Source organism: Corvus cornix, chromosome 10, assembly GCF_000738735.6.
Source record: "Corvus cornix cornix isolate S_Up_H32 chromosome 10, ASM73873v5, whole genome shotgun sequence".
NCBI lineage: Eukaryota > Metazoa > Chordata > Aves > Passeriformes > Corvidae > Corvus > Corvus cornix.
In genome coordinates this window covers 3,645,927-3,660,230 of record NC_046340.1, presented here as the reverse complement: position 1 = coordinate 3,660,230, position 14,304 = coordinate 3,645,927, and the positions used below count along the sequence as shown (strand labels likewise).

Below are 14,304 nucleotides of genomic sequence, written 5' to 3'. Positions count from 1 at the left end.
ATTTCTTTCTACAATAATTTTTTCCCTTAGTTTGCTTCTCAAATTGAGTATAACCATTTTTATATAAAGGTTAAAAGAAATAAACTGCATTTAAGAATCACCCTAAATTACTTAGATTTGGCAACTTGGAAACTAAAATGGTTAATAACAGGGATGATCAGACAGGCTCACCTGCAACAGAGGAGGACAAATGTGCAGGAGCATCCTGTTTCTGAGCTGTATCCATCATCCCTTGCTCCCTGCACTTAACCTTCCCTCTTACCTGCAGTGGCCAACTACACAGGTTATGTCAGTGAGTAATATTTTGCAAAGAACTTTATGCTGAAATATTGGCAGAGGAGATGCACAAACTCACCAAACATAGAATCATCGCCCAGCTCTCTGCCATACCGTATCATGCAGTCTCCCAGGAGTCCCTCTGTCTGGGGGTAGCCTGTGGTTTTAACTTGTCCTCTGATCTTTGACATAGTGTTCAGCATCCCCAGCTTGGCTCTGTATGCTAAGAGGGACATAGAAAAAGAAACAAAAAAGTCATAAAACCAGTTTTAAAACTAATCTGTTTAAAGCAATAGATCATTTCACAAGCAAAATAATGAAGCAAGTCACTAAGGTCAGCTCAGACTGGTAAATTTTTTGTTGTCAGTACCTCATAGTCCAAAGCTGAAATATGCCATTCAACAATATGGGTCATATGAAACTGGTTTTTATTCCCAACTGAAAAAGCATCATTTCTCCAGGCAAATATTCACCAACACTCACATTCCTCTGAACAGTCCTGGCTTGGGAGCTCCCTGATTAGAAATATTGCAGAAAGCAAATGCAGAATAGATACAAGCACAGCCAAAGCCAACTTCCTGCTCTCTCTCCTCTTGCTTAGAACAACTTTGCAGAACTCCAGACAGAAACCTCACAATGATGACCTAATTAGATTTTATTTACCTAGAATTAATTTCCAAGTAATAAAGCAATATTCATCAAAATCCAGCACCTATTGTTCTTATCCTACCTGGATTTGGCTGAAGATACTCCGTGGATTTGGACAGAAGCTCTGTTACTGCTTTATTAGTAACATCAATTTTCTGAAAAAGAAAAGTCTACTATGAACATTAAAAAATACACAGAAAGGCAAGGGGAATTTTAAAAAAGCACATAACTGTAAAAGCAGAAACTGGCAGTAACATTGTTTAATTTGCAACACAACTCATCATGTTTGGATAGCAAACATATCAATTTCATGTAAATTTCTGAACATGGATTTAAACTAAAAAATATAACCTTTTCTCAGGAGAAAATCCAGCCCAAGTAGTTAGGTTTTTATCATTCATTTTATCAGACACAAAGGCTTTGTGATATTTACAAAGCCTCACTAACACTGTGGACTTCTCTAAACTCCCACATAGTCAGAGGAAGAAGGTTCCTCCTGATGCTCTGCATCCTTCTTGGAGGAATTTCTCTTCACTGTCGAGAGGTGTCAGTGGAACCTGATCCTCTGCTCAAACAGCCTTTGTGGGCATCTCTTCTTCCTTGGCTGAGCTGAAGAGGCTCAAGGTTAAATTCACATTTATCCTTTTATCTTTCTGTTTGGAAGCACATTATAGGGTTTCCTCCCCCAGGTAAATCTACAATACCATCCAGTCACTTGAAACATGAAATATTTTTGATTCTGCTATAGCTTAATATTGAAAAACATAATGTGACTTTTCTTACCCTTTCCATCTCTTGAAATTCCTCATCTAACTTTGTTCCTTCTGCTCCGCTTATTTTTTCACTGAATAACTGTAAAAAGATAAATTTAACACACACAAGAAAGGTATTATTATTTAATTACAGAATAAATATCTCTGAGAGTTACAGGATCTGACTCCAGATCAGAAAATAGCCAGCATCCATTTGAGGTAACATGCAGGACAAGAGTCAACAGTCTTGGAAGTGAAGCACTCCCTTCAAGAGAGACAAGGATACCTGATACAAATTTAGAACAAGTGAACAAAAAATGATTTCTCATGCTTGCAGAGTTTGTACTCTACTGGCATGACCTACTGCAGATTTCAGCACAGGGACCACAGTCAGACTGCAGGTAAATCCAGAGTCACCTTTTCAAGTACGTCCCTGCAGCTCTGTACTTCTGAGTACCCTCTGGCCCTGTGTGCCAGTAGGTTCAGGAACTCCCATTCCTGCTGCTGGGACTTGTGTGTGCAATTCTGTGGAAGGGACCAGACTCGGGAAAAATGCTTCACTGTGACTCACCTGTGAGACTGAGCACCTGTATGATCAAAACAAGGATGCCAGGTGTTCTTCAAAAACTCAAAGCACCCATTTCAGAGAGAAGATTTCAGTAAACCTTCTGAAAAGGCTAAAAGTTATCCACCTTTTGTGTGAAAACTCCAGGCTGTCAGACCTGTGGTCCTCACTGAGTAAATCATGGCCAGGAATAAGCCGTGGGCAGAACTCAGCCATCTGCTTCTTGCAGGGCATGGTACCTGCACAGTGACAACATGAAAAGAAAGCCAGGTCCTCACCCAGTGTGAAACAGCCTTTGAAAGCATCACTCCACTATGACAGTGATTTAACACATATTCAACAAACATTAAATTCCTTCTGCCTAATATTTCTCTGTTTTAATTGATTTTTATCACTGAAACTGTAACAGCGTAGTGTGAAATCCAGGCCTAGCTCACTGAGTGCTGGTGCTCCACAGACCTGTCCCCAGTAAAGTGTTTTGTTTGTCCTCAGCACTTTCTAAAAGGGAATTAATCTCACTGAATTCGAAGGCCCTTGGGGACTTGCATAACCTGAAAATGGGTCAGGGCTCTCAGCACTGCAATGGTTCCCTGTTCTCAGTCGCTGCCTGCACGGCACAGGTGAGGGGGGAGTACACTGCCCTGCCAAAACCAGCGAGGAGCTGATGAAGCAGAGCTGGGAGCTCAGCAGTGGCTGACCTTGCATCAATATCGCTGCTACCACACAGCCAGAGAACAGTCCTGCTTAAGGGAAAATGTGAGTTCAAAGAGAGACACACAGCTAATTATTTCTATTGCCTTTACAGCACGCTCCCAATCTTCATGTTTAATATGCCAAGCAGCACACACACTTGTCAGGATCATTTCTCTTCCAGAGCACTGACAGAACGAGCAGAAAAGCAGATAAAACAGATGGAGAAGCCCAAGTACCAGTGAGTTCCTGCGGGTCATCATCTTGCTGCTGTAAGACATGACAGCAGAGAAGTGACCTGGGGTCACACGTGGAGCGGGCCGCTGCCCTGCTCTCTGCAGGAATGTCTGAGGAGTCCTTGGGCAGACGGAGAAAGGTACATGACAAGGCTGCATGAAAAGCAGGAAATCCTATCAGGAATTCTGCAGCTCCTCTATAACAGCAGCTTCTGTCTCCTTTCTGTGCACTGTTAATTCCAAAAATAATCAATGCCATTTTCCACAGCCTCACACATGTCTTCTTTCTCCAGCAGGCAAGGAAGAGATCTGTGGTTTCCCAAAACCTTTTCAAAGGCTGAAGGCAGTGGGGGAATTACCCCTCTCAGGCTTAAGGTGCAAAACCCACATCCAATAGCAGCCCATAGCTGTCCCATTACAGATAATCCACTTATATGCTGGTGAAAAATAAACATAATGAAGTAACATGATTGCTTGACTGTGAAACCATAATCAATAATAAAATTCTAAATTTATTTAACAGTGACTTGTAAATGCAAATCCACAGAGCCAGCCACAGGATCTGCAGATACGGTTTCCTACAGACTCTGAAGACAACCTAACACACACCTACACCTGAGAAAAAAAGCACTGATCATAAGAAAAAGAATTTTGTTAACATGCTTTCCTGGTTCTATGCAACCATTAATGACACTGCAGCTCCTAGCCCAAGGACACACTTCTTCAATGGTATTTACTCTGAGCTCTAATGTCCTTTGAAAAATGACGCCCATAAAGAATGATTCCTTAAAGTCTGTAAGTTGTCTGAGCTACCAACAGTAAAAATTGGTATAAAGTTCTAATGGTTATAATTAAATTTTACACCTCTACAGTTTATTTCATATTGGTGTAATTGGAAATAGCTGTACTAGTCATGCATTTAGGAACAAAAAAGCTTTTGTTCTGATCATAATGAATTTAGGAGTTGTAAAACCAGCATCACCCTTCTCACAATTAAAAGTCACAGGATACCCAATTAATTATTGAAAATGGGTGCACAAAGGAGACAGCTGCTGACTTTTAGTTCCCTGACTATTTGCTGAGCATCATTTACATGCATTATATCAAGCTGCAAAATGCTTTGAACATAAACAGAAGATACCCAGCTGAGGGGCTATGTAATTACATGGCAATATCTATCAGGCTTTACGAGTCACCTAATCAAAGACAAAACTGCTGCCATCACACAAGGCACGCACTCCGAGGGGGCCTGGAATTTCTCATACAGGAAGAATCCTTCAGCTCCAAATTCAGAACCTGAGCACCGTGGATTCAGCACCATTTGACCAGAAAGGGCCACAATTCGTGGCTGTGAAAAAAAAACAGGTCCCAGGAGGGGGGTCACCACTTCTTTATTATTCCATTGCAGGTCAGAAGCTAAAGCCTTTCATTAGTCCCATTTCTGGTGAAGCTAACTAGGTTTCCTCTAGATCAAAACCTATACCCAGAGAACAGCTCTGCAATAGGAAAGATTTCTTCCTCTCAGGTGTCTGTACAACTCCCTCTATCACACTTGAAATGTTAGAGTTAGTGGGGAGAAAGAAAAAAGCAACAAAGTTAAATTATGAACATGAAAACACTTTCCAGTCAGCCATTTGTATTATCACCTCTCACTTGAAGCTACACATGATGGCAAACTACCTTTGACTGTAAAACTTGCATGCTCTATATGATAAAGACCTTTTTGCCTGAAGAAACACTGCAGTTTGTACACAAATGCTCCTTGCTTGTTACTTCTTGCTAGATCCTACTGTTCTTTTTAATATTGAAAAATTAAATATGACGTTGTATTACAAACAATCTGAAAGTCTCTGGTGTGTGTATGTAGAATTTTATATGAAGAAAAATCTGGAATAGAACAAATAGGCTTTGAAAGGAACCCCTCCAGACATTATTTCTATTTTAGTTCTGTATATCCAGCTACAGCTCAAAATGCAATCTGCAATTTTGCTACAGACTTAAAAGACTAGATATTTATCTGCTAAGGCATTTATATTACAAGAAATTCTCTGAGAAAAGATTTTTCTATAAACCTAATATTGGAATTTTGTTCTCGTGATAGTTCTCTGTTGTTCTATTTGTTTCCAGATAATATAATTTTCTTTTGATGTGTTTTGTTATGACGAAGCATTGCCCCAACCCTGGCAGTGTTCAAAACCTGGCTGGAGAAGGCCTTGAGTAATCTGGTCTAGTGGGAGGTGTCCCTGCCCATGGCAGGAGGGGTAGGGAATAGATGACCTTTAAGGTCCATTCCAGCTCCTTAGCATTCTATGATCCCATGAGCACAGCACATGAGCTGTCCATACTTTAAAGTAAAATCTACATCTCACCAAAACTCTAAACTAAAAAAAGTCTCAAGATTTAAAATAAAAATACTGAAAAATCATGTTAAGAATATTAAGATTTGTCCCTATTGCACAAGAATAGTACATTTCCCCATTGTTATATGGATTATAACAACAAGCTTCAGAAAAATGCCATATTTTACTCATGTTTTGTACATCATATCCACTGAATTACATTACTTTTTCATATTTCACTATGGAAGGTTACTGAATATAAGACTTAACTGCCAAAAATATCCCAGATCAACAGAGAGCTGATAAAACTCTCAAAACAATTACCCTATTTTTTTTTTTAATATATCCACTGGGTATTTTATAATGCAACTCAATGGGATTCTTGCCAGCCAATACTTGCACACGTGCTCTGACCTTCTGTTTCACTTGTTTTGCCTTTCTTTTGCACTCAGTAACTAGGATTGAACCATCACAGGATTTTTGTTGTTATTCAGCTACCATTGAAGGGGGCTGGCCAGCAAAACTCTCTTGTACGTACCTGGCCAGGAAATCAGCCCATGCTATTTAAAGGCTGAAAGGTATCATATTCTATTAAAGACTTAAGAGCTTTTAATGACTTTGTAAAAAGTTACAGCATTTATTTTGTTCTGAAGGACTATCTGCTGAAATTATCTGTTGAAACTTTAATGGGATAGAAAATTCCTACATTTGTCATAAATATGCACGCTGTAAAACCCATGAGGCAAAACCTAGATTTTTTTTATTCTAACAGAAAAGCCAAGGCTATGAAAAGATTTTAAATTTATTTCCCTCTCTCTCTAAAAAGGAAGCAAGCAATCAACTGGGAAAACAAATAGATTCATCCCAAAGTTAACACACAGAGAGCCAGGAAATAATGTAACTGTATGGCTCCATTTCCCATAGAAACAGAACTGGGCCAAGCTGCACAAATGCATTAAATACATCTTAAATACAGTACTTAGTACAAAATACTACATTCCAGCATGGTTAACACATAATAGTTACGCTTCTCTTAATAAATCACTAAAAGTTCCAGCGATTTCCCTGCAGCCATGTAAGTGCTTGATTTGCTTTAATGCAATGTGACAATACTAACAGCCTTCTCAAGAATCTTATTTAAGCCTGTAACAAACAAAGGGAAGAATAAGGTGGCTGGCAAGGCAAAGTTGAATCTCCTTGCAGTGTCCAACCTCCTGAGGGAAGGGAGAGATTTTCCTCTTTGTTCTCTTCCAGAATGCTCTATCAGATTAGAGACCAAGATTTCAGCCCCTTTTCTAGATCAAAAGGAGTTTAACCTCAAATATCTGTAATTCCCTGTTTTGTGCTTTCACGTTCTACTACAGTGCTATGTATATTACTTGTTTTACTTCCTTCCTGATTGCTATATTTCATATAAATTGCTAACTGCCACGCTCAAAAAGAAGGTTACTACTAGCTCATGTAATGCAGACCAAGAACTTGTACCTACAACACAGCTTACTTAAAGTCTTGCATCTTAGTACACCTTTAAAGGAGTGCATGCTGGCACAAAGTTTGCCACCATTATAGAAAAATATACTTTAAAAAAAGGAATAAAATATTCTGACTAGGTGAATGGGCAGCTAATAGGCACATCTGTGATTGACTTCTAGAGATTTTCTAAAGGTCTGGATGCTCAGAAGAAAAAGAAGCGCCCCACACTGAGAAACCAACCTAAGATGCACATTTTCAAATACAGATCTTAACAAAAAACCTAAAGAAACACAGTACTTGGCCCTTGGGTACAAAAATCATCTGCAAATGAAAATGGGTAATATATACCTAAACAGATATTTCCTCCTAGAATACCCTACAACAATAAAGAAAAAACCCAAACTATAAAAGTGTACTGGTGCTTGGACCTGTTCTTTTAATTACACTGACACAGCTCATTCTATCCTAATGCTTTGGAGAAAATACAAATCCCTCCTTTTAGAGGTTAAGCACTAAAGGATGGCAGGAACTCTTGAGTCGCCTCAGTATATTGTGTTTTCAAAGAAAACAAAAATTCTCTTGCTCTGATGTACTTTAAAGAAAAAAAGATTTATTCTGCCCTCCAAAATAAATAGAGGGTCTACTACAAAGTGCAAATGTTTCAGTCACACAAATACAGAGCACTCTGGCTCACCTCCAGCAAATCATTTAAGTTCATCCTCAGTAGGTGCTGAAGTGCTTTGCTGCATGAAGCCCCGAGTGCTCAGCACCTCACAGTGTCAAGCTCAGAGAGCCACCACCTTCACATGAAAGTATTCTGTAACTTTTTCTTCTACTAAACTTTCAGCTAACAGTGGCACAGATTTCCCCAAAGCACCAAAGTAAAATGGTAGAAAAGATTTCTGACAGCAGCAGAGGGAACTGGGTTGTTTTTTTAAAAAAATGAATCAAGCAGCTGAATTGGGTCCTACTGCTATTAATAAAAATTATGGTGTGCAAGAAGCTGTGCCCTAGAAGTCAAAGACTTGTTATTGCTCCCATGGCTGCATAAGTGCTATAAAATTTAACAATTTAACAATGCTTGTACACAGGTATTTAAGAAAGTGCAGGTTTCTGTTTTGGTAATAGTTCATACATAATTATAAAATCTAATAGTATTTTAGAATTTATGTGAGACATGAACACATTAAAAATTATAATCATATTGAAGATACAAAATTCAAGCAGCATTCTGTCAGTACCCATGGCAGAGTACATTTCTATAAAAATTCAGGGAAACAAAGAAGTGTTGCATAAAATTGGATGATTCACCCACAATTCATTACCTACCAAAAGCAGCTGAACAAGAACTCCAGAAAACTACATCCATGGCCAGAGAATTCACATCCTAGTGTTCAACTGAAGATTTCTATTCTCAGACATTTAAAGTAGAAACATAAAGTAAGAACTGTAGGACATGCTTGTACTTCAAAGACAGCTCATGACTGTGCTCACACTATCAACTTCCTTAGGGATTTCTGATGGACCCAATAGCAAATCTTGTCCCAGCAGCCAACAAAATTAAAATACCAAAAATATTACTATTTTTGTAAAATGGGAAGGATTTTAAGTATATGTAGAGAAATGTGTTACATTTAAAGACACACCAAGATCAATATTAAAATATTTCTTACATGTTTTCTAATGTTAAAAATTTCATACAACTTACAAAATATAAAACCTGAGTCCCATCTCATTTTTCAGAGCCCAGTTTTTGGTAGGAAATTCTTTTATGTAACCAAAAAAACCACCACAACCCAGGCCATCTAAAGGACATCAGGAATCTCAAGGGCCCGTTTCCCAAGAAACAAAACATACTTTTTCCACCAAGAGATCTCTGAATCATACAAACAAAGTTAAAGAAATGCATGAGAGTACTGCCAGAGTGTTTATATTCACAAAGAACATTCCTATCTCACTAATATTTATGAGCCCTTTATTATTTGTAACTTCTCAGGCAAACAGGAGCAACAAGATCACAGACTATTTTTAGGAATAGATGATAGATAGTTTTAGATGAACTGAGTAGCACAAGGATATGGCAGCTGGAGAGGAATAGAAGAGAAAGGTGTTTGCAACGTGGCTTGCATGGGAAGGGAGATCCCAGGGCATCCCCAAACACATCTTTCCCACATGGAGATGTTCTGTGAGCTGCCAGGGTGACATGAGCTCAGCATGGAGCACGTCACTGTTAAAGGGTCACGTGCAGATCTGTGCCAAGCATTATTATTCAATCTACTCTCTAACATGGAGCAAATTCTTCACAGCTGAGCATGACCCAAAGTGTAGAGAAGCCCAGCCAGGCAACCAGCTGAGACCTCTACAGCCAACCCTCCAGCTGCCAGCATCAACAGGACTGGAGCCACTCCATCAAAAGTGCCCATATGCTCCTGCAGAGAAGAATGCCCATTGACACGGGGAACGCAAGGCCTGCAGCTCCCACACAGAATCAATGAACAGCTGCAGCACAGCTCTGGCATAGGCTCAGAAGCGGCAGCTCAGTTCTACTCAGAAAGGAAGCTCCAATAGCACAATCCTTGTATTCTGGGATCAAGAAAGCCCTTACAAGCACTGGTACCTACAGGAAAACTGAGCAATGACAGCACTCCCCACTGATGGAGGAGTTTCAGCAGGCAATCCACATACACCTCTCAGATTTGTCTTTCAGCAAAATCCCCTCACCAACCCATCAGCCAGAGGTTCTGCTTTCCCACTGATTGAGTGAGACACTCACACCAAGGCAGACAAGAATTTCTGCTGCTTTCAACTCTTTTGTGCTGTACCATTTAGTGTGAACTCTCCTAACTTAGAACAACTTGTATGAATAAAGACTCCTGAAGACACCTGGGTACATGTCAATGTATTTAATCAACAGCCTTTGCTTGGGAAACCCCATCAAAGAAAAAGGAAAAGGCACAGAGCCCAAGAACATGACAAACGTGGTTGCTGGTTGAGGAATGTGTCTTTTCTTGAGGAAGGACTTACACAATCCAAAAAAATAGATGGAAAAAAGTAGTTTAGAGTGTTACGAGTTGAACTGCCTGATTTTATGTAGTCTAAACAAAAGATTCTGCCATGTGGGAGGACTATCACAACAGAATTTTTTCAAAAGAGAAGGGTGGCCATTTTAACAAAGCTAATGAGGACTTTACAGAAACATCTGCCACGCAGTGTCTGTGATGTGGGTGTTTGACCACAGCTCTAATTCCCAGCATCCTTGCAATTCTTTCTGCTGACAGGAACGCCGGGATGCATTAAATAGTTTTTGATTCCTGCTCTTTCAAGAAAAAGAAAGAAAACAAAAAGGAAACAGACATGAGTATATTAAAGATCTTGACAGATTGAAAAATTCTGTGGATGTACTTTAGAAACTCATCATCTCAGGAAAGCAGCAAAAGACATAGTAACACCTCTTGCTCTCAGAAAAGGTCTACAATTGATTAGGTAAGATGAAGCACTTGGCATTAAACAACTAAGGAACCTGTAAAAACAGGCCAATATGCCAGACATGGTCCTGCATTTTATGAAAGTCAATAATAACACCTACCAAAAGATTATTTATTAATCAATTTGATATTTGCTATATCTGTTTAAAAAAAAAAATTAATTTCCTTTCTTTGACAGCAATACTGAGAATTTACCCCATGATTCCTGTGCTCTTCCTAGTGTATTTCTTGTATGTAATTTTCTGCCAGAATTAGGCACAAAATTACATATGGCTTGGTTTGGAGGTTTTTTTTATTAATTTAGTAACAGAAACATCAGACATTGAATTCTAGCTCTGATATCGCTTAAAGTTGTTCTACAAGTAAGTCTATGCCAGCAAGAGAATTTTAAGTAGGGTCAGGAATGCTGGGCACTTGCTGTTGCTTAGTCAACACTCAAAATCCTGTACCCAGCTGATGTCGTCTGCACACAATCATGCAGCCTTTTAAAATAACCTTATTAACCAAATGCAGCCAAAGTATGTGTAGATACAGACTGTGTAATCTGGCCTTACAAAGAAGTCTGCACATTGAGAAGGGTGCTGTCTCTTGCTCTAAGCAAGAGAAAAGTCTTAGCATATTTCAGAATATTTTATCCTCATAATGTAATGGACAGCTTCACCCTGTCTGTGACACTCCAAAGGTCTCGAGTGTCTCATTAAAAGCAAGCCCATGCTACGTGTGCTGCTTTTCCACCTGTCTGGATTCCAGATTTTTTGCTCTCAGCAAGAACTATTTTTTAGCCACTGCTATAGCTTTGGATGCTTCAGGAAACATGGGGAACAAATGCATACAGGCTGAAACCACACATCCAAGCTCCTAATACAACATTAATGTAGAAGAGGAACTGAAAGACTAAATACTTGAATTTGGGTTAAACTGACTTGTCCTTGGCCACACAGTAAGCAACTGCTAACTCTGAAATGAAAATGCTAGGGTCCCAGATCTCCACTTTTTGCCCTGAGGAATGCAGTCTTAAATAAAATATTCTATCTATACTTCTAAGTAGGCAAAACAAGGGAAAGTTATGTTTATGGGACACAAATTTTGAGTTGCACTATTTATTTATAATGAGAATGAAGATTATTTATTGTGAGAATGTAATTTCAGATTTTGTCACAAAAAATTAAAAGATGAGTGTACAATCTAAGCAAGAAAGATTTTATTGTACACAGTCTGTGGAAAAGTGAAAAGTGTTCATATCTATTTTCCAAGTTAAAACAGACATGACTAGATGGCTCCAGTTTTTCAAAATTTGAGTGGTAACACTTAAATTCTGAAAAATGATGAGTCAAATGACATTCTTTTCCATGCAGGTCAGAAGGCCCAAAGATTAACAACTTTTCCCTTTGCTTCAACAAATACAAGCAATGTAATACAAGCAAGTAATGAAAACCAAGTATAAAACAAAAAAAATATGTATAGGAAAAGAAGATACAAGCATAGCAGTATTTGTGAAGTAACTCAGTGGCTCAGCAGACTGGGATGGAATGTTATTTCCTATTGAATTTGCTATGATTTTTCTTCAAAATAATAGAATTAATCAACAGCTTTTATACACACGCACATCTGCATATACACACTCCCATATTCCCTTAAGTAAGCCAAGAGGTATTAGGGACCTAGATGCTTTTGAACACCCCACCAAGTGCTTATCTAAATCTCTAGGCATGTAAATACTTCTTAAGATTCTAACCCAAGAGACTCATCAGAGAAGCACAGAGGACTCAACACTGCCAGGATACAAGCTCTGTTTCATTTCAGATTCTAGTCATAAACAGCTGAGAGCAGCTAAACTACTACTACTGCATTACTATTACTTAATGTCTTCTTTTCAATAAATATTTTGTCCTCGAGTTTCTTCTGGCACAGCAGAGCAAAGGCTTCTGTTATTTATATTCAAATATAATTGCCAGATAGGTTGTGGGTATTTTCTTAATCAGTCTATACATCCAATAGATCTATAATACATCTATATTCTTCATCAATCTATACATCCGAAACACAGAACCTTAGGGTACATGGAGTTTAGAGCAGCTTCTGTGTATGGTCTCCAATTACCACAAAGAAAACACTACAGAAATTGCCAACATTTAAACCATTGCTCGACTGTGGAGTTACCTGTGCACGTTTGGACCCATCACTTCCTTGCAAACTACAAGGTGCACAGCAAGATCCACAGCACTGTGGCCTAACACATTTCAAACAGCAGTAAGAATTCTGACAATCAGCAAATACTTTTTTCACAAAAATAAGCTAGATGCTTAAAAAGTACAAAGAAACTTGAGTGCTCTAGAAAGAAGGCAGATTTGCACAACAAAGCTCAGATTGAAGGCTCCTGGCTTGGCAGCACCCTGTCAGAGCAAATGAAAAGATACACTTTTGCAAAGAAACGCTGCATGATTATTTGCAAAGCAAAGGCAATCCTACCTACCCAAAAGGCACATGTAATAGTATTAAATTATACACAGAAGTCCCATTTTTTACTGGGAAAAAAGTTCCATTTTTACTTTTTACATTTTTTCTTTTTCCTGCAATGAATGCACTGATTTCTGCCAGGAGTCCACTACATGCCTCCTTTTACTTCTCAAATCCCAGTCCTCTGCACTTGCAAAGTTAGCTCAAGCTGGCACTTCTCTCACGTGTATGATCAGTGCCAGAGTTTGCAAAAATGAAGTTTTAAAGGAAACCACGGCAGAAATCACTGCTTTTGAAAGAGTACCATATTTAATGCTCCATAATAACTTAATTCCGAGTCCTATTTAAAACATTAGCACTTTCTATTCCTATATTTCATTTGTGAGCCTATTTGAATTTAGCTCTATTTTCAAAGAATTTTGCTACAATTTCTTCTTTTAGCCTGAGGATCCCAGTTTCAGAGCCTCTGGTGAGACGTGGCCTGAAGCTGTACCAACCATCACAGTTCAGACAGTGGAGAAGAGGTGCAGGAATGGAATATATCCCCAGAAGGGATGTAGCAATTCAAAGCAATCCCTAAGCAGCCACTAGCAGCTGGGTTCCCAGGGTCCCAGTAACAATTTAAAGACTGCTGAAGCTCCCGTGCAAGGCTGAAGTACAAACACTGCTTGCCTTCCTGGGAGAGAGACAGCGAAACCGATGCTCCTCTATCCCATCAAGGTTAAATCAATGCCACAGGTTCAAATACCAGGACAAAGCCTGCTCTTTGTTAGGGTATCATTGTCTTTGAGACTGAGAAATAGAAGAGTTTGGCTCAGTGCTCAAAAACTGAAACAAGCAGGGAAGGGTAAAGCAAGAAAATCACTTTACCACTGACTGTATTACCCCCAGCTCTGTGCCAGGGGCAGTCAGCTCTGTTAAGGCACTCACCTCCTGCATCAGGTTTTCCTGGCAGTGCCCTGGCTGTGCTCACCTCACCTTGCAGCCCAGGAGGGCAGAGCTGTCACTCTCACCCATCCCTTGAGTACTTCTACTAAGATTTGTATGTTTTCTCTCTCACAGACACTTTAAGAAAGCCATGCATCCTGAGAAATGTTGTTTTCTCCTCATTTACTAATCACTAGTAACGTTGGCACCTTTTTTTCTTCTATTTTAGTCTCTTTCCACTACCATTTAGTTTGTTTTTCTCTCAGTTGCCTCACCCCTCATTCCCACTTACCCCTCTTTGCCTTATGTTTCTTTCAGTTTCCATAGTTTTGTTCTAACATAACTTCTCTCCACCTCTGCTGGATGTATGGCCTGCTCAAAACCTGAGCAAATCTCATACACACACACACACTTTTTCCAGAAAAAGGTCTAATCGTGATAGTTCCAACGCTAAGC

The 14,304-nt window shown here is 39.2% G+C and overlaps 1 protein-coding gene across 3 annotated transcripts in view; it reads right to left on the bottom strand.

Annotated features, from left to right (window-relative positions):
- The window catches only part of SH3GL3 (SH3 domain containing GRB2 like 3, endophilin A3), a 58,473-nt gene that overhangs the window by 12,751 nt on the left and 31,418 nt on the right, over positions 1–14,304 (bottom strand). For all 3 annotated transcript variants that reach the window (XM_010391097.2, XM_010391098.3, XM_039558002.1), the window contains 3 exons: positions 1,708–1,776; positions 1,007–1,079; positions 356–499 (listed from right to left, as the gene is read on the bottom strand). In XM_010391097.2, the coding sequence (XP_010389399.1) occupies positions 356–499; positions 1,007–1,079; positions 1,708–1,776 (286 nt within the window). The remainder of the gene's footprint in view (positions 1–355; positions 500–1,006; positions 1,080–1,707; positions 1,777–14,304) is intronic.